Source organism: Pomacea canaliculata, linkage group LG11 (genome assembly GCF_003073045.1).
Source record: "Pomacea canaliculata isolate SZHN2017 linkage group LG11, ASM307304v1, whole genome shotgun sequence".
NCBI classification, from domain to species: domain Eukaryota; kingdom Metazoa; phylum Mollusca; class Gastropoda; order Architaenioglossa; family Ampullariidae; genus Pomacea; species Pomacea canaliculata.
Genome location: NC_037600.1, coordinates 11621853 through 11643223, shown reverse-complemented (window position 1 = coordinate 11643223; position 21371 = coordinate 11621853). Strand labels below are relative to the sequence as shown.

General features: G+C 43.3%; 1 protein-coding gene across 2 annotated transcripts; it reads left to right on the top strand.

The window, feature by feature from the left end:
• The first annotated feature begins 37 nt into the window (after positions 1-37).
• On the top strand, positions 38-21093 carry LOC112575721 (neurogenic locus notch homolog protein 1-like). 2 transcript variants are annotated; one of them, XM_025257719.1, is made up of 25 exons: positions 38-179; positions 369-576; positions 1361-1567; positions 3024-3164; positions 3502-3715; positions 4517-4753; positions 5449-5684; positions 5980-6321; positions 6658-6786; positions 7204-7434; positions 7632-7745; positions 8220-8333; positions 8773-9098; positions 9232-9585; positions 9940-10350; positions 10669-10831; positions 11260-11413; positions 11728-11951; positions 12081-12302; positions 12529-12717; positions 13052-14593; positions 15522-15914; positions 16214-16489; positions 16777-17028; positions 17348-21093. In XM_025257719.1, the coding sequence occupies exons 1-25, from the start codon at positions 54-56 to the stop codon at positions 17584-17586; spliced, it is 7044 nt and encodes a 2347-aa protein (XP_025113504.1). In that variant the 5' UTR covers positions 38-53; the 3' UTR covers positions 17587-21093. The 2 variants fall into 2 exon arrangements, with proteins under 2 accessions (XP_025113504.1, XP_025113503.1); XM_025257718.1 differs by having other exon boundaries at positions 12529-12726.
• The last annotated feature ends 278 nt before the right edge of the window (positions 21094-21371 follow it).

Sequence of the window (21371 nt, the reverse complement as noted above, 5' to 3'; positions counted from 1 at the left end):
TGCACGAAATGTCTTCTTGACTTCATAATGGCCGTGTAGGTGAGAGATGTGAAATGGATGTCAACGAGTGTGAGGAAGCAGTGGTACCCCCGTGCATGAACGGTGGCACGTGCCAGGACTCCATCAACGGCTTCACCTGTCTGTGTGCTGACGGCTGGACAGGTCAGCTGTGCCATCAGGTTTGTACACACAAGCTTTCTTGTCCACGAGTGACATCTTATATCTTACTGAATCATCATCATCATCATCATTATTCTCCTCCTCCTCCTCATCATCATCCACAATGAACACATATGAACATGGTCTGAATGTTTCGTTCAGGACATTTTCATAAATTTTGAGCTCCACACTCCTGACATTTTTCACAGGTGAAGAGTGCATGCCAATCCAATCCATGCTTGAACAACGGGACCTGCGCCAGCACTTCCAGCAGTTTCACCTGCGAGTGCACACCTCAGTTCGCAGGTAAACGATGCGAGCTTGATGTTGACGAGTGCGCTGTCTTGTCGTCTAGATGTCAAAACGGGGGACAGTGTGTGAATACACTCGGAGGATTCGCATGCACCTGCTCTCCAGGTACGACGTTTAAAAAAAATTGAAATTCAATGTCTGTCAATGTTTTTATTTTCTTTACTGTATTTTTGAAAAATGGTGAGCAAGGCGCGCGCGCTCGCGCATGTAAAAATGTTGGATCCACAGAACGACATCACCCACAGTGTATCGTCACTAAACTTGAAGAAAACCATTTAGCAACAGACGACAAAAGTTATCCTTCAGAGATTCAATAGAACAAATCGTGTTTGTTATCCTTAATGTATTTTTATATATATTTAGATGCGCTCACGGAAATTAGTCAAATCAAAAAAATAAAAAGAACAAAAAAAAAAACAACAACCAAAAAACAAAACCAAAAAACAAACACAAACAAACAAACAAACAAACAAAAAACAACCAAAAAAAAAACCACAAACAAATAAACAAACAAAAAAAAAAACCCCAAAAAACAACAACAACAACAATAAAAGGTGTTGCGTACAAATTTTGGTACAAGGTCCGTATGATGTGGAGGGCCATGCCAGGGAAGGACCGACAAGCTTTCCCACCATCTTTAATTTTCCCCTTTTAAACCAAATAACCATCGGTCGATGGAGAAAAGTTTCCGGTCACAGGCCCGAATGAGCTTCGAAACACAGACCTTCCGTTCCAAAGCTGAATGCACAGACCACGTGACTAAAGGAACCAAACTCATTTGGGAGGATTTTTTTTGTTTTGTTTAGAAAAATCGCATAATTTACTAAACAACAATGTGGACGATGACAATTGTCACGATTTTGGTGTTTAAGACTTGGACTTCTCGCAGGCTACACCGGCGAACACTGCGAGACAGAGATCGACGAATGCGCCAGCCAACCGTGCTTCTTCAACGGCACCTGCGTCGACCTCATCAACAACTTCCGGTGTGAATGCGCAGACGACTTCATGGGCCCGCAGTGCGAGGCCGTAGTCAGGCGCTGCTCGCTGGAAGGTCCGTGTGGGGATCATGGGGTATGCGTGGAGAAGCCGGCAGGTATGATTATACATGATGAGCATACAGTTACCCGGGGTGGACGGGCCTTGTATCTAGCTTCTTGTGGAGGAATCGGCGCGGACGTTTAAAAGAAAATGATGGGGTGGTGGGTTGGGCGAAAAGAAAAAGGCGGAAGCAGAGGAAGGAGGAAGATGCAGACGAGACTGAAAATGACAGTGAAAAGATAATTAAGCAGAAGAAAAGGAGAGAAAAAGCTGTCGATGGTGTGTTCGCTAAAGAAAGAAAGACACAAAAAAAAGGAAGTCGTCAGGGGGCAGGGGAGGAACGCTTCCATGTTCGTCTGTCGCCTGTTTCTGTCTCACTGTCGAGTGTCATCTTTTTCAGTTTCTTCGTCTGTCTCTTATTCTCCTAAATTTCCTTTTGCCTCTAAGTCCACCTTTTACCTCTCTCTATGTTCCTTTTTCTCCTGTCTCTATATTCATTCTTTTTCTGTCTCAATATATTTTTATCATATCTCTATTTCTTCTCTTACCTCTGCTCCTTTCTCGTGTCTTTATCCCTTCTCCTGTCTCTATGTCCTTTCTTGTCCTGTCTTAAATTTTTTTTATCCTGTCACCCTTTCTGTTATCTCTATGCTACTTTACAGTTTTCTCCTGTTTCTCCTATCTTCTTTTCTGTCATCTTGTTCTTTTCTTATATCTCTGTCTCTATTCCTCTTGTTTCTCTTCATGCCTATTCTATCTATTGCTGTGTATTTCTTCCTCCATTTTTGAATAATGTTCTTAACTACTCCATTTCTCTCTTCCTCTAGTTTTGGCAAACATTAGCTTGATCTCTCTTTCTCTCGCCCTCTGTTTCAACAAGACCACAGCGATTTACAAAAGTTTGTGGCAGTTACCAGTGTGATCCTCTCTAATAATCTCTGTCTGGTTTTGACTGTTTTAGTAGTTACTGGTGTCTGAACGAGTACCCTTTCAGCCTTCTGTCATTCCCCTTTCCATCTCTCCACATATAATAATCCGTCTTATCCACATCCGCGGTCTGTCTGTCTTAATGGCTGGCCATCGGTATGTTTCGTTGTCCTTTTCTCACAGTCTCAGAGTAGCTATTCAGTTCTCTCATTAATTCACTTCATTTATCACCCACCCTGTCTTTTAGTCCCCCACTCTATCCCAACCCTGCCTCACCCGTTCTCTCCTATGTTAGCTTTATACTCCTTTAATTAACACTTTCCTCGTTTCCGTATTATATTGCGTCTCAGCCACTGCCATGCTTTATCTCCCTTTGTTCTCCGTTTTCCTAACTTTCCTTTGGACATTTTTTTTTATATCTTTTTCCACTTTCGCTAGCAGACAACGCTCTCTCTCTTATTCTTTCTCTCACTCACTCGCTTAGGCACAGTAACTGTCGCAAGCCTTTGTTAATCGTTGTGCTGTTGTTGAAAACTTAAAAAAAAAAAATCCTCAGCTAACGCATCTGTCTTGGTTCACTTCAGGCGGCTATATCTGCTACTGCCAGCCCGGTTTCCACGGCAACCGATGCGAGTTTAACATTGACGAATGTTCGTCTAGTCCCTGTCGTAATGGCGGCTCGTGTACGGACGCCATCAACAAGTACTCTTGCTTCTGTCGACCAGGTAATTCATTTTCCATGTCCAGACTCCCTTCCCCCCCGGGCCACACGTGCCTCCGGCTTATTTATTCACTGATATGCACGCGTGCACGCACACAGCCACGCGCACTCTTCATTCTCTCCTCTCATCACTCACATTGTACATAAACTAACATTTTTTTTTTCTGAAATCACTACCCTCCCATGTGCTTCAGAACTTTTGCACCTTCTATTGCTTAACTGCTGATAAGGTATTAAAATAAATTAAAGTTACAAAAGTATTCTCGAAGGCATGGATCTTTGAAAATGCTCATTCTCAAAACGAATTCTTGGAAAACTGTGATTTGTTTGGTCGTGTCTAGGTTACACGGGTGTGAACTGTGAGACAGACATACCCGAGTGCGGCAGTCAGCCCTGTCAGAACGGGGGCACGTGTGTGGAGCCTCAGCCAGGCTTGTTCACCTGCACCTGCCCACCTGGATTTACCGATGCTTACTGCCAGACAGACATCGATGACTGTGTGGCATCCGTCTGCCAGCCTCCCAGACGCTGCGTTGATTTGATTGGTGGATTCTTGTGAGTCGGGCAACGAGAGCATTTCCTTCCATCTACATTTTTAGACACGATAGAATCTTTTCTTCACCTCATTCATTCGTTCGTTTTTTGTTTCTTTTCGTTTGTAGCCTACTCATTTTCTTTTCTTTCTTTCTTTCTTTTCTTTCTTTCTTTCTTTCTTCTTTCTTTTTTTCTTTCTTTCTCTCGTTTGCCATTTCATTTCTTTTGTTGGTCTGTTGATTTTATTTGCCTTTTTGTTTTTTTTTTGTTTTTTGTTGTCTTTTTTGTTCTTTCATTCGTTCCTTTTTCTTCGTTTTTTCGCTTAATTTTTTTGTTGGCTTTATTATTTTAGTTTTTGCCTGTTTGTTCGCATTTTCACTTTTCTTTCGTTTTTTGTTTTGCTTGCTTGTTCGCTTCCTTAATTTCTTTCTACTTGTTTTTTTCTTTTTTTTTTGCTTGCTCATTTATTTATTTGGTTTGCTTTGTTTATCTTTTCATTGTTCGGTATCTATGTTTATTTTATTTCTTGGTTTTAAAGAAGTTTTCTCTTTGTTTCTTTATTTATTCTGTTTTTGTTTTTTTAGACCTTATTTGTTTCTTGTTTGCTTTTAAAACTTGTTTATCTATTTGTATTTGTGTAAAAATTGTCTTTAATAAATGATTTTACTTTTGCTCAGAGAAAAGATTCTAATCTGGCAAAAGATGCTATTATTTATACATATTTCTTTCTGTTCTTGTCATTCTTTCTCTTCGTCATGGTTATAAGCCTTTATCTTCTTCCTCCACCGTATTGTGTAGTGTCGTGATGTTGATGTTGTACAGATGCCAATGCCCACCCGGAATGACGGGAGCAAACTGCGAGACCCACATCAGCGCCTGCAGCAGCAGCCCCTGTCTGAACGGCGGGAGCTGCACGGACGAGGGCGACACCTTCCGCTGCCACTGCCCCTACCCCTACAGCGGGGACAACTGCGGCATCCGCACCGACCCCTGCTTCCCTAACCCCTGTCTGCAAGGAGGGACCTGCTACCACGACAGCCTGTCCCCCAAAGGCTTCAGGTACCTGCTACTCATACTTTATATGTATGATGTATGTAGGATACATTATGTATGTGTTGATACTGAAGGAGGAGATGAAAGTCGGCGAGTTCTATTCAGGGACATGGGTAAATTCTGGTTAAGAAACAAATAAGTTAAGTAAGCCGATGTGTGAACTGTTTTCATGAGCTAATGAGATGATGTTTAACTAGCCGATAACGCAGTGGGAACTCCCGAAATGATTGTTCATTCGTTGTTGAACTAAAAGAAGCATGACAAATCGGAAAACAAACCTAGCAGCCAACTGTCACGTGATTCACTCTGACCAAATATTGTCCGTCGTGCAAATATTAAAAAATATTGATTTCTTTTCATTAGGAACAAAATGACAGACAATCTGAAGGCGTGATTGGCCTCAGTCATCGTCGCCAATAAAATTCGAAGGAAGAACTGAGATTCTTAGTTTTATCTTTAATGACATTTGTTAGTCTCAGGTTATGAAACAAAAATTGAGTATTTACTAAACATTTATGTACAGCCACAATTACACAGTTTATTTATTTTAAGGTCTCGCCCTTCTCACGTACACGTAATTAAGCACACGAACATATTAAAACACCTGTCACAGCAAAAATAATCTACATCCACCGACTCACAAACCTGCTTTATTTATGTTCTACCTGGACACACCTTTCTTTGTTGTTGTCCTCCCCCAGCTGTTGGTGTGCACCCGGCTTCATCGGCGAGCTTTGTCAGGGGGACGTGTACGACTGCCGGTCCAGCCCGTGTCACAACGGGGGCACGTGCCAGGAGCGGACTGACGGCGTGGGCGGCTACAGCTGCTTGTGCACGTCACGCTTCGCTGGCCGCCAGTGCGAGACCCGGGTGGACGCGTGCACAGCTGCACCTTGTCAACACGCGGGCACGTGCAGCCTGACTGCTGGGGGCGAAGGTGAAGATTGGCAAGCGTCGTTACTATATTCTTAACGATTCTTAACGCTTTCATATCGATATTGAATATTATGTATTAAAACAATTTCGATGTAACGAAAGAACACAAATATATCCCAGACAAACACAGGAAAATAAAACTTGCATTTAAATAAAATTTATGATAATCAAACCCATGATTTCAGAAAAAAATACGAAGCAACTTTATATGTTTCGACGAGTCATCCAAGGAAAATAATTAGTGGATGGTGAGCGATAGCATAGCCTCCCCTTACGTGATGTATTTACTGTTACAGGTTTCACGTGCCTGTGCGCGCCAGGATGGAGAGGTGTGACCTGCGAATCAGACATCAACGAATGCACGGAAGGTGCTGTAGCATCAGCAGCAGCATCAGCAGCAGCAGCCTCGCCGTGCGACAACGGCGGCCAGTGCGTCAACACGGCGGGGTCATACCGGTGCGTGTGCTCCGTGCTGTGGACAGGCCAGCGCTGCCAGCTCGACGTCCTGGAGTGCCAGGGGCAAGGCGCTGCCATGGCAACCATCCTGAGCGCAGGAGGCGGCGAGACGGTGTACTGTTTGAACAACGGGACCTGTCTGGAGCAGGCAGGAGCTTTGCCCAAGTGCGTGTGTCCAGCGGGTGAGTGCTCGTGCACCAGCTTTCTCTCTCTCTCTCGTGCGCGCACACACACACACCGTGATTGAATAATAATATTACACAATGCATTTCCCAATAATAATAGCCCATTGTGTGACACACACACATATATATATAGCTACACTACAGCCGTGGGGAATAACGAGACCACACAGCGATTTTGTCTGCATGATTGTTTCTATATTTAGATACTGCAGGACGTATGCGGTGATGTGTTTGTATATGTTGTGTATGTGACCATGCTGTGATAGGTAAAAAAAAAGGTACGTGGAAAGTGTCCATTGGATGATAGAATTTTTTTAGCTTTTTTTATCGCAGGGTTTACCGGAAGCAGGTGTGAGGTCAAACTAGAAGGATGCGAATCTCAGCCTTGTCAGAATGGAGCCACGTGCGGTTCGCAGGTGAACAGCAGTTCAGTGACCTGCACCTGTGCAGCAGGGTTCACAGGTACGACCTTGACCCTACAAGTGAACTTGACTCTGCAGTTTATTGGCATGGCTGACAATCTTATTGGAAAGGCCTGTGCCATTGTTTAAAATTGTTTGATTTTTGATTGAAATAGATGGAAATCATTTAATTTCTGCAAAACTCAGTAATCTCATTGCTGTCAAAGTTTGATGTTGTGCGGCCATTAAAAGAACAGAACAGTCTGTTTGAAATATTTTTACCAGAGCAAACATTTCTGTGATCACTTAAAATACTGCATCGCGTTGATGGAGTAATAATATCAAACGAACCTCGTAGTGAATGTAATTTTCGTAACTCGAAAACTCGTATGTCGGGGTCAGCTACTTTAAAATAAATATTTCGTGATTTCTGAGCACGCAAGTAGTTAAGAGTAACCAAAATTTTCCCGTTGCCTAGGAAACCATTGTGAAACCAACATAAATGAATGCCAGACAACAGACTGGTGTCGGAATAACGCTACCTGCCAAGACACGTGGGGTGGGTTCACCTGCGCGTGCCAGGCCGGGTGGACGGGACTCCTTTGCGAGACGAACATCGATGACTGTGACACTGTCGTCTGTCAGAACGGAGCTACCTGTGCGGATGAGATCAATGGATTTCGCTGCGTCTGTCCACCTGGATTTGCAGGTAAGCATCCTAATGCAGCCAAGGTGCCGGTCGCGCTGTCTAATGAGTGGGAGGGAAGAGTAAGCAAGGTCTGTGGGGGGACCAATCGATGGCGAGACATCACAGACAGACCGCGAGGAGAGAAAGAGAAATCGGTCGATTGAGTGAATGGGATGGAGTGAGGGTTGTTCACTCAGCGCAGATCTCTTACTGTGTAGGCACGTATTGTGAACGAGAGATAAACGAGTGTTCCTACCAGCCGTGTCTCAACAACGCGACATGTGTGGACCTTGTCAACGGCTTCACCTGCATGTGCTCACCTGGATTTTCAGGTACAAACTGCATAAATATTTTTTTTTTGAACCTTTTAGCCTATCGATGATTCAAGACTACTTTTTGCTCTGTAATTATCTCTACGCAAAGTTGTTTTTTTTTTATCAGAGGTGACCAGAGAAATCATTCAATATTTTTTTTGAATACATGAATTACAATATGACTAAGATATGACTCATTCATTATGCATTTTTATGTCAATATCACCTCATGCTTCAAATCAATACTGGGATATTATAAAGATAGTACAATCGTGTTTAGAATTTATAGTTATAAAGTTTGATAATGTATTTGTTAAATGGAGATAATACTGTAATTATCTTGTATTTATGCTGTAATGTCCTGAAAGCAATTTTGTAATTACATAGAAAATATTGTAATGCTGATTATGTCTTGATAGTAATGCTAGAATGTTTCTATATATATATAATAATTTTGTAATAAGTTGAGGACAATGCTGTAATGTTTTCAAGGTACTACTTGTCACGAGGACATCGACGATTGCTTGTCACAACCGTGTGCGTCTGGCAGCACGTGTGTCGACTTGCTCAACGCTTTCGTCTGCATTTGTCCGCAAGGTGTTACAGGTAAAGTTTTTGTCTTTTTTATTGCTGAAAGTCTTTATATTGCTGTGTACAATGCTGTCCTCGTAGAAAAAAATACAATGCTTAACCTTCCATTGTTGGCTCGTGTGTACATGATATGGAGAAACACAATTGTTGAGACTAAAGTCCATTCTAGTTTATTGTCCAGCCTCAAAAAAAGGAGAGTTCAATGGATATCTAGAAAATATTAAACGAAGCCAGTGGTTTGTTTGGTCATACAATCTAGCCGTCCTTGCAATAAGTTTTAAGTTTTTTTATCTTTGGTTCTTTTATTGACTAACAAAAGGTTTATATTCTTTGTTAAGTACTATTAGATCGCATTTAAGTAAATTAATATTGTTATCGAAGTATTATATCAGCAATATTCTTGTTTATTTTCTGTCCACGCCCACATTTTATGTCGATTTGTGTGTTGTCGCAGGAGCTCTGTGCGACACCGATGTCAAGGAGTGCAGGCTGGCGCCATGTCAATATGGCGGCCAGTGCTCGGAGCCCGAGAGGGGAAGCTACCTGTGCAGCTGTCCACCTGGAATAACTGGTACCAACTGTGAAGAGGTTCGGACGGCAAATTTTAACGGCTCGAACGTCCTCGTGCTGCCGTCGTTGGTGTACCTAGGTGGAGGAGGGTTGAGTGGAACTTCGAGCAGAAGACGAAGGAGTGTGGAGGACTCAGCCGCGACTGAGCTGCAGATTCGATTTACATACACAACGACTTTTCCTAACGGGGTGCTGCTGTTTGCGACAGGGGTAAGTACCTTCGGGGGTGGGGTAGGTATGATGGGGATGGCGGGAAAAATTAGATTCTCTGAGGTTGTAAGGGGTAGACAACTCCTTTCTCTTTCTCTCTCACACACACTAACTAAACAAAGGTTGGTTCCAGACTTCTTCCGATTCAAGACCTCAACACCTGAGTGTCGAGCTCAACTCTGGCCTCCTTCGGATCACGCAGAGTGATGGGACCTACTCGCTAGACGGCGCTCTTCGGTTGCCCGCTGCCGATCACGCCATCTACAGTCAAACTGTCGACATCCTAATAACCAGAACGACCATTGACCTGACCCTTGACCCTCACTCGTGCGCTGGTGGCGCCAGCTGTTCTCTGAGGCTGTCAGGGGAAGACAACGCCACCATGCTGTACCTGAGTGGACCGCTGTACTTCGGAGGTGTCGCTGACATCACACCCTACATCAGGAGTAAGCTCAACACTGGGGATGGATTTGTTGGCTGCTTAGGGGTAAGACATTTTGACCGAGTGAGTGAATGGGTTTCGAATCTGAGATTTTTTGAGTTGATTCAGCGATAGGAAATGTTTTACTGATGCTGCAGCCATCATTGGCTCAGTGAGCCAATCAATTCGCTCCATTAATGTCTGAGGTCTCTACCTGTAGAGATGACTAGGACCACAAAATATTCATTTGCTCTTTTCAAACCATCCATTGACAGACACACAACATCTTGAATAAAATGCTTGAAGAATGGCAATGTTACAAGGGAAACAACTCCTAACAACGTATCCTCCACAGTTACTCCCCTTAATATCAACAACAGTAAGACTAGTAAAAGTTTTTTTTTATTATTTTCTCCTTAGAACTTGGTCGTCTCGGGAAACATTGTCAACCTCATGCCACCGGCTTCTAACACGTCGTTGTCATCAAACACCTCCTTGACAAGGTTGACGACAACAGCGACGACTCCAGCACCGCCGACATCAACAACCACACCATCACCAACGCCGCAGACAATCGCTCTGCCGACCCCAGGGTGCGAGACCCACGAGCCCTGCCCAGACTCCTACTGCCAAAATGGCGGACGGTGCGTGGACACGTGGACCAACAAGTTCTGCGACTGCGCCACTGGGTACACTGGCCGCCAGTGCGAGGTTCAAAACATGGCGCATTTCACCGCCGAGTCCATGATGCATTTCGGAAGCTACGCGGAGATCACCAACCTCAGCTTCTGGATCAGCGCCACGGAGCCCGATGGTGTCATCTTGTACACGGTGTGTCAACCGGAAGTTATGGGGTGTGTCTGTTTAAAGGGGATGTAGTGTCGCTTGGGAAGTAGGAGGCTAGCATCTTGATGAAGAGACATAATTCTGCGTCTGGTGTAAAGGGAGAGAATTTCACACAAGTTCTGAATGATAGATACCGACGATCCATGAATGTCAGGATATACATGTCCATGATATAAATATACCGATGTTCCAACTTACCATTTGATTTGTTTTTCCTTTTAAATCCACAAAAGGGAGATAATTTAATCAACCTCATGGTTTTGTCATTGTTGTTCAGTAAGGTTGCCCTTGTTCTCGCTACAGGTGACCACGGACATGCTGGCCCTGGTACTGGACGGAGGCCAGCTTCGTCTCCATCTTGTGTCACGAGGATCTGACGTCATCAGTCGCGTGGGTAATAATCTGGACAATGGAGACTGGTTTCAGGTCAAAGTGACCCTCGCCACAGGTCGCTACACTGTCGAGGGTAGGTCTAGACAGTTCTTTCAGCGTTGTGATGATGATGATGATGATGATGATGATGATGATGATGATGATGATGATGATGATGATGATGAGTTGATCTGTGTCTGTGTTGTTTTATGTGGTAGTATTTTTTGTTTTGTGTGTATGGTATAATAAATAAAAAAAATTGTAAAAAAATTAAATTAAAACTGAAAAAAAGATTATGAACTGCTCTAAAAAAAGAAAAATCCAAGAAGCAGAGAAAACATTTTATAGCTCACTTCCCCACGTCACAGTAGGCGACCCCACAAACAGTATTTCTAAACGTGAAGAGGTACCGAGTTCAGCAATAAATTTCCTATTTTATTATGCTTTCGTTTGTAGCATGTAAATTTTATGGTCCCTCTTATCTGTCTGCCTCCCTCCACCCTGGATCACACCTGCCTTCAGTGTACGGCGAGAGGACGGGGCTGTATGGGGCAGCTACGGGTACTGTAGCCAACTTCATCTTGGTCACCCGACCTCTGTTTCTGGGACGTCTGCACAGCCACCCGGCGGTCGACAAGTGGAGACAGCGACCCACTCCACTACCAACTGACGTCAGGTGAGACAAACATCAGGGTACTTTAGTAAGCATACATGTAAACAATGATGTCTCCAAACCTTTCTGTAACATACAAACAATTTTCTTTATTTATTAAGCTACCCTACCTTGTGTTTGGTTATAGTTCGGGTTCTGGAAAATTGATGGTTAGGCAAGGCCAGCAATTTCATTAATTAATTATTTTGTCTTGATTGCACTTTCAGGGGCATACTTTAATTAGATTGTACTCTTGTACATTAGTATATGTGTGTGTCAATTTATTCATGTCTGTGTGTGCGTTTGTATGTGTGTACACTCGTGTTATCTCCCTGTAGTTTTGACGGCTGCCTGCAAAACCTCGTCATCAACAACCCTGTAGATCTTCAGGACCACGTGACTTCTGTCTTCGGTAACGACCCACCCGTCCCCACACCCGGGTGTCCACGAGAAGACACATGTCAGGGGGAGCCGTGTCACAACGGTGGGGTGTGTCGCCCGCAGTGGGGAGGCTACTCCTGCTCTTGTGCTGCAGGGTTCCAGGGAGAGAACTGCACAGAAGGTAGGAACACTGCCGTAGTATACTATATACCATCGGAATATGTTTTTGTGATACTCGATGTTTTATCTCCAGCAATTTCTGTCTGTTGTCATTTAAAAGTTCACTCTACATTTTACCGTTTTGCTGCAGCAACGGCTGTGACGTTTGACGGTTCCACAAGTCACGTGCTACTGCAGGTGGACCGCACCAAGTTCGGGTTCGGCAACACGGCCAGCGTGCAGTTCCGCACTCGTGCTGCCACGTGTTTGCTGCTGCTGCTGCAGTTCGTGTCGCTGAGCGGCGGCCTGGACAAGTTTGTGGAAATCCGACTGTACCAGGGCCACCTACAGGTCTACTCCAGCTTCAGTCAAAGTGAGAAAGTTACCCCAACCGGTCTTGCTCATTATATTTCCCAATGAAAAAAAATAAAAAAAATAAAAAAATAAAGAACCACCGTCAAAACCTTAACCAAAAACCAACCACAAAAAAACAAACAAAAACAAACATAGCAACAGAAACAAAACCAATTGTACCCGCATATATTCTTGAATATATTAACTTTCTTTGACTATGTAAAGTATTTGTACATGCATTGCAGGTCAGAGGTCATCCGAAAACCGTTACGACGATGGCGAGTGGCACACTCTCACCTGGCAGAGGATCCAGTCGTTCCTTTTATTGTCCTTTGATGACACCGCCATGTATATTTACGCTAATATGAATCCCTTTGATCCCCGGCTGAGCCAGACGCTGCAGGTATACGTTGGTGCCCGACCGTTTACAGCAGGTGAGACAGGTGTGAGATAATACCTGCGTATTGGGTTGATGTAAGAAATCGGGGACAACAAATATTTTTTCCTGTTTCTGAACACATTAGGCTTAGTTTCATATCTATAATATGTCCTTCTGGTGGTATAAAAGGGAGACAATTTCCTAGACAGTGAAAGGATAAATGGTTTGTTGCCATCCTGGTTCACAGATAAGCGCCCACAATTTTCACAACTGGTTCAGAGATAAAGGAGAAGATGATAAAAGACAGGCTAATATATCTAGATATGTGTTCCATGTGTTGATTAACCTGATTTGATAACTCGTTTTTCTGTTCAATCTCTTCACACCAGGTGACAACAGTTACCTGATCAGCCACTTCAAAGGTTGCCTCCGGAACCTGACCTTCAACAACGTCAACGTCCCCTTTGTCCAGAGCCCCACGACCCCAGCAGGGGTCACGGTCACTTCCGTCAACCTCACCGCTGGTTGCCAGGGTGAACCCGTCTGCGACGTCAACCCTTGTCCGGCCAACTCGTACTGCCAGGACGACTGGGACAGCTTCTCCTGCCCCTGCGTACCCGGATGGACAGGGTCAGGGTGTGCGGAGAGCGTGGACGACTGCTTGGGTCACGACTGTCACAACAACGCCACCTGCGTGGACGGGCACCAGGTATACACCTGTCTCTGCCCGCCTGGCTTCACAGGTAAGCTCTGCGAGAATGAGTTCCAGCCGTGCGACGATGGCGCGTGCTCGACGGAGAACACCATCAACTGCACGGTTACTGAGGACGGCAACGGCTACCGGTGTAACTGTCAGCCGGGGTGGGAAGGGGTCCACTGCGAGCTCAATGCCGACTCCTGCGTCAGTCAGCCGTGTCTAAACAACGGGACCTGCACGGACCTGCTGGGATCATTCAGGTGCGAGTGTTCGGAGGACTTCTTCGGCGAGAGATGCGAACTGCGGCGCGTGTGCTCGTCCAGTCCATGCTTCAACCGAGGCACGTGCGTGGCGGACGTTAGCAACGCCAGCTTCTCTTGCGAGTGTGTGGACGGGTACGTGGGAGAGCTGTGTCAGACCTACGACCACTGCAACGACATGCAGTGCCGGAACAACGGCACGTGCGTGTCGAACTCTTCCTCGTCCTTCTGTGATTGCGGCCCCGGCTACTACGGAGCCTTCTGTCAGTTCTACGATCACTGTGTCAGCGCGCCATGTCTGAACGGTGGCGAGTGCCGGAGCGACGTCAGCAACTTCCGGTGCGCATGTCCGTTCTATTTTTCCGGTGACAGGTGCGAGGCACCCGTTAATCAATGCGAGTTTAACCCCTGCTACAACGGCGCTACCTGTGTGTTTGACGTCACGAACGCAACTTCCGGTTACGTCTGTCTCTGTCGGGAGGGATTCACTGGAGCTCACTGCGAAGATGACGTTCAGGAGTGTGCGTCAGACCCCTGCCAGCACGGAGGGACATGCATGGATAGCTCCACGCAGCCTGACGCCATCTTCACCTCGGGGTTCGTCTGCAGGTGTCCGGCAGGGTTCACAGGGGACAGGTGCGAGGAGAACATCGACGGCTGCGCCAACGGTCCTTGCCTGAACAACGGAACTTGTCTGGACGGACCCGGTAACTACACCTGCGCATGCGCGTCCGGGTTCTCCGGTGTGGTGTGCGAGGAGGACGTGCGCGGATGCCAGTCCAGCCCCTGTCTGAACGCTGGCACCTGCCGGGAGGAGGCGAACGCGTCCTACAGGTGTGATTGTGCGGAAGGCTTTGAAGGGGATCATTGCCAGGTGCACGTGGACGACTGCCAAAACCACACCTGTAAAAATGGTGCTACCTGTGTGGATGGTACCCTGGGCTACAGCTGTTTATGTCGTCCTGGATACACAGGTGAGTGGTTTTAGTTCGTGCTGAGTGTGTGTATTCTTGGAGTGCATCTGACTAACATGAAGCTACATTTACCATATTCTGTAATCTTCATTTTGTATCTGTGTTAGAATATAAAACTATTTTTTTTACCCTAAATCAATGAAAGATAAAGTAGTAAGATAGAGAGGATTTATTAGATTATTATGCATACAGAAGATAAGGCAGAAACCTGAAATTGGTTGACAAAGATCCGAAAAGTATTGTCAAGACCGTTATTAGAACTATGAATCCTTTAAAAAATAACCAGGATTATAAATGTTAACACGATTCTTTTCTTCCGCACATAATACTTGTGTCCAGGCAACAGGATCGCTTTCTGAGCATAACTGCTATATTGTTTACAGGTCACGTTAAACCTGTCTTATGCAAAAATATTTTACAGCGATGTTGCCTTTATTATCATACTTAAAAGCATTATCAATATCATCACATACATAGTAAGCTTCAGTGTGTATTATTTTCTCACGCAACACAAAGGCGCGATGACAGGGATCCCTGTGATGATGTCTGACTAAAACCTCTTACTTTAATAGTAAAAAGCATTTATACATAAAAATATGAAACAGCGCCCCCAAAATACCCTGTCACCACCAACACATGCAGAAACCAGCAACAGAAGAAGCTAATTTTACAGATAAAGCTATATCGTGGTTCTAACAACAAAAAACAACAACAACAACAAAACAAAACCAAAAAAACCCCAAAAAACTAAAAAAACAAAACAAAAACAAACAAAAAAAAAACCAAACAAAGAAAAAGGACAACCCCCCAAAAAAAACCAAAAAACAAGACAAAACAACCCCCCCAAAACAACAACAACAACAACAAAAAAAAACAACAAACAGCCTCACTAAGGGATATAATCTAGACTAATTGTGTTATTCCCCAGGACCACTATGTGAGAGCGTGGATAACGCCTGCTACACCAACCCTTGCTTCAACAACGGGCGCTGCTCCTACCGCGGCCATTGCTCCTGCTCTGACGTCATCGCGCGGTGCGGCTGGGCCAACAGCTCCTGCCAGCTGGACGTGTGCTCCAACCGCCACGACTGCCAGCCTTACCTGGCGCCGTTCACCTGCAACTGTTCACAGACAGGCTTCGCGGGGCCGCAGTGCTCGGAAGACGTGGACGAGTGCGAGCAAGACAACCCTTGCTGGAACAGGGGCACGTGCCAGAACCGCTTTGGCGGATACACTTGCTTGTGCGAGAGCGGTTACCAAGGAGATCGTTGCCAAGACGACGTTGACGAATGTAATGTCACGGACATCTGTTTCAATGGAGGTAGGTTCGTGAACTTACAGTTACACGTCGGGGTTGTTTATAGAGAGGTCATACCGCTTTGTTCTTTTCACTAAAAGAATCAAGAAAAATCAAAAGAGAGAGAGAGAGAGAAAAAAAAAAAAAGAAAGAGCTATCGTTGCAGGCATTGAAAAATAGTTTAATGTATATTTTTATAATTTTGAACATCTAACGATCTGTATGTCAATGAGTCCATAGCTGTATTCTGTACAAACTGCAAATACTCGCAAACTAGAAGTGACAACTCTATCAAAAGAAACTTCATGTTACCGTCATTGCAGGCACGTGCTTGAACACCCCGGGTAGCTTCACATGTGCGTGTCTGAGCGGGTGGACCGGTCCGCGATGTGGTCAGAACGTGGACGACTGCCAGTCCCGGCCCTGCCTCAACGGGGGCACGTGCACCGACCTGGTCAGTGGGTACAGGTGCACCTGCACGGGAACAGGCTTCCAGGGCGACAGCTGCGAGAAGAACATCGACGACTGCGTCAACAACCAGTGCAAGAACAGCGCCACGTGCGTGGACGGCGTCAGACAGTACTTGTGCAATTGTTCTGGTCAGTACACAATGTCCTGGACACCACCCACCTACCTCCCCTCTGCTTCATGTGAATTATAAAAGAACTGTTATTATTATTTGCTGGACGGGTTGTCTGCTCATTATTCTTATTCTTTTCATTTTTATTGTCGGGATTATTATTATTTAGCAACAGAATTCAACATGAGTTGTATGACAAGAAAAAAATGTCCAAAAAATGTCAAAAAAAAAAAAAAAAATGTTTCCAAGTAAAAAGTACCTCAACAGACACCTAATTAGAAATCTTGTTTTACTGTTTCTGTCCAGGAACTGGCTTCGAGGGCAAGTACTGTGATAGCGATGTTGACGAGTGCCGGACCTCGCCATGTCGAAACAACGGCACGTGCTTTAACGAACTCAATGCCTACCGATGCTTGTGCACCAACACCGGTTACCAAGGAGACAAATGCGAGGACGACATCGACGAATGTGTGGAAGAGGAACACAACTGTTCGCAGACGGCTTTTTGCGAAAATAGTCTTGGTGGCTACCGCTGTAGCTGCCATGATGGCTTTGCTGGTAAGATTGGGTCCAGAAGTGTTTGGTATTCCATCGAGCATTGGTCATCCTTTGTTGTCCTTTGTATATTAACAAGATAGGCTTTTAGTAATAACAAGAAAATGGACTCTTAATACGAAAACTTGTCTATAAAAGAGTATGTTAGACAAATATTTATACAGGGTGATGTAAGTGTTTACAAAGTGCGATTAGATGTTAATTGTTGTTTATTTGTGGTTCCAGGAAAGGCAGCTTTCAATATTTTATGTTGTTTTTAGCTTAGGAGAAAGTGGTATTGAATTGAACTTCGACAAATTATCATTTTAATTTTACGTTTCAGGCGAATTCTGCGAAAGTCAGATTTCTGGGTACTTCCCGCTCCGGGACAAAAATGGAATCATCGTCGCCTGCATTGTTGTGGTGGCCATCGCTTTGGTCGTTGGCGCATATGTCGTGTGGTACATTCGGAGGTCTCGGAGGATGAAAGGAGAGTACAAGCCATCTGAGGCCGAGCAGAACAACACCACGGGTATACCCTTGGACAAGATGCCCGATGCTTTCACCGAGCGGTTGATATGAGGGGGTGTAAGCAGCAGAGGGGGTGTAACTCATCCAGGAGTTCAGGCCGTTTATTTTGACTGTCACCATCGAAGTGGTGATCCGTCTTGGTTGAGTTGAAACGTGGATACTATACACTGAGATCTTACTAAGACGAAGGACATTTAATATACAGTTGACAGTGGAGATTATGGACAATATATATCGGACATTAACTGAGAGGCTAAGACGATGGCAAAGGCCATGATTAGAATGGTCTAACGCTAATTAATGGTTGACCTGAAGACTGATGATTCTGATGAGCAGAGAATAAGTGGATTTATTGCCAAAAATGTTATGTAAGCAAACCGAACACTTTTCTTGGTGGATCAGCCAGACATTCGTTGGGCACATGTGACATGTGTTCAGCAGTTGCTGTCGTTGAGTAACTACACTAAGTCGAGAGACAACCCAGTGGTTCTTTGTCCAAGAAAAAAAAACCCAAACCCACAAAACTTTGCAAAGCTGCACCTATGTGGAGGACAGGTAAAAATGTATTTAAAATGAGGGCGAAAGTTGTTTTAACCCGACAGCTTTAATTTGAGTTTTCTGTTTTGTAAGCTTGTTTTTTGTTGTTGTAATTTTGATTGTAAAGTGTACATTCTTGATAGGCCAGCACGCTTTAGCTTCAAATAGTGGAGTCTTCTGCATTATGCATCATGTGCCAAACAAGGTTTAGTTCTGTTCTGGTGATAGACGACCTTTGACATTACCACTCGAGCAGCCGAGGGCAGAGGCATTAATTATTATTCTCGAAATAGTGATCGCGTGACATCACAAAAGTCGTTTGTGAACAATCTCGTACTTCCAGCAGTCTGGTGACGTCACACTGTTTTGTGTGCTTCTCACTGCATCCACTCCCCCCCCCCTCCTTGTAATGTGTGACCCCCCCACCTACCCCGCCTACCCCACCTCACTTGCATCAACGTGACGTAACTTGACGTGACGTAACATCTCAGAGCTTCCTTACTCTAACCATCCATCTGACCTCGGTGGGTGTGTCACTCAGGTTGCTGCCTGCCGAGGATGGGGGTTGGGTAGAGAAGAAACGTCACCATTAAGCAGCTGGTGACGTGGATGATGGTGGATATCGTGCGATACCTGCAGCTTTCTTTTGATCTCATGTCTTGTACATCACCTTTGTGACAACCTGCTGCGCATGCGCGCGTCTGTGAGAGAGCGTGAGTGAGTGGACTCCGTGTTCGTGCTGTTTTTATTTATCTGCACTTTATAACGAGAATAGTTTTCGATGCTGTTTATCCAGGGTGAATTTTCTTTGCCTAACCATTCCCAAGAACACGCTATCCTTTTATTTACAAGCAGAAATGACACCTATTTACATATTTACAAGTTTACAGATCCATATCCACAATGTCTGCCTTATGCTTGTATCAAAGATTTATTTAACTGTATTTATCTGAAGTAAGATTTTCTACTGTTTGACAGTCGACAATTTGCTCCCTCTGGCTCCCTGACTCTTCAAAGTTTTGTCTTTGGCCTCCTACTGTTTGCCTCGGTCCAATGAAGCGGAGTTTGTTAGACGATGTGCAATGGCGCCTTCACCTTTGCTTTTGGTCGAAATATTTTTGCTGCAATATCTCCCCGCTGTTCTAAGACATTTAATTCTGGACAAAATTTTAAAAAATTCATTAAAGCTTCATTTGGATGGTTAGGCTTGATGACGTGTCATTAACCGTAGTCAAACAGTAGAAGGCCAGTTTCTCTGGTTGTGGAACTATAGCATATACATCCTGTTAGGTGCACCTGTTGTTTGCTTAATTAGTGATGACAAGTTCAGGTTAAAAGTTGACCTTTATTTAAAAAAATATCCTTGCCAGTTTGTTATTTTTTTAAAACAACAACGACAGTGCTTACAACGATTTTTCTTTCAAATTCATTTTTTAGCCACCATCTTCACCGCCTTTGTCGCATCCACCACTACACTGATTTAAATATGTCCAAAACACAAATTTTGTGTAAATCTTTTGAGTTTTATCATGTTATTTTGTTTTATAATCATACTTTGACCCCAGAAAAATTAACATAGCTGCTCACTCGTTCTGATTAATTAAATCCATGTAACTCATTTTCTGCTGAGTATGTTCTCTATTCAAATCTTTATCCTGAAGCCAAAATATTCGTTGAGAGTATTTTCTCTACTTTTTGTAAAACTGTTTGAACCAGTTCTGAGAACTATTGCAACACTGACGCTCAAGCTCCTGTTCTCATGACAACCTTCTTTGTTATTATGCAGTTATTTTGAAACATGTTGAGACGGTGCCATTGAAACAGAAATTTCTGCTCGAATTCTCTTATTTACTATTGTTGATACATTTTTACACTTGCATATTATTTTTAATATTGATAATTACAGACATAATAATTGAATTATTTTAAATATTGTTTTAAAAGCTTAAGTTGTTTTGTTAAGTGTTTTGACTGACACCTGCAAATTAAAGAATTCATTATGATGTGCAGTTAATAGCAGTGCAATTATTTATTTATTTTACTCACTGCAAGTTTAAACGATAGTATGTAAACAAACGAAAAAGTAAGTGTTGGTTAAATATTTTTTGTCTGTCTTATAAAAGTAACGCATAGACGATAAAATATTATTGAATCGTTTAGTCTTTCATTATTTCGTAATTGCATTCTTGTATTGTATTATTTGTACGGAAAGTTTCTTTATAAGAAATTTGACCTAGACTGATTTTCTAATATAAAATAATTTTAGAGCAACACGTGTTTATTTTCTTCGGTTAAATATTATTAAATGTTTAAAATTGCTTTGCATTTTGAAATAATGGCTTTTACCGGCGTTTCTTCCAGTTTTTTAAAAAGTAATTTTATAAGTCTCGGGAAAATGTATTTTCACATATCATGATATCTTTTTATATTTAAAGATGGAACATTCCGTCATCTTACCTGTCGGACATATCAATGCGGTATTTTTTTAAAATAATAATAAATAACAACATATCTTAGGATTGTTTTGTGGAAATTTCTCGATTGATCACTAAAGTTGTACTCTGAGCGTTTGCTTTAATATTCCGGATGTAATTTCATTGTTTGTGAAATTTCGCACAAAATTTACATCCGTGCTGGCAGCATTTTTTCATCATCTCTTCATAACAACATTGGTAGTTTTAGTATAAATAATTAATGCACAATTATTTTTAGTAACGAAAAGTTTAGAATGCTTGAAACTTTTTGAAATGGTTCTGCGAACATCAGGCATGTTTTCCACACAAATATTTATTATGTCATAATGTTTTGAAACAGTTCATTTCAAAGATATTTCGTGGTTTGTTTTCCTAGTCTTTAGAATTTTTTTGTATTGTGTTACTTTCAGTACTGATGCTTGATTCAGGCTTATCCTGTTCCCGTTTGATGTTTACATTTCTCCGAAACATCTTGTCATTTTTTGTACAATGATCTGAGATTTTTTAATGTTCTTACTCGATGAAATAAAAGACTAATATTACATTTTGTTCTGGGCTTCAGTCATTGAGTAATTTTTTTTTCAGAGGTGCTGGGAAATATTGGAATTTGTTTTCTGCAACTAACTAACATAATTATGTTTGCTGTACTGACACTCTAAAGCACACAGATACAAATAGACACACACAAACACCAAACTTCTGAGCCATTTCCTGTTTACCAGCAGGCATATCAATATATCGTATAATTTTTAACAATGAAACCATAGCCACATCGCTGTAAGCATGCATCCTTGACTCCTTACAATCGTGACTAAAATTTAAAAC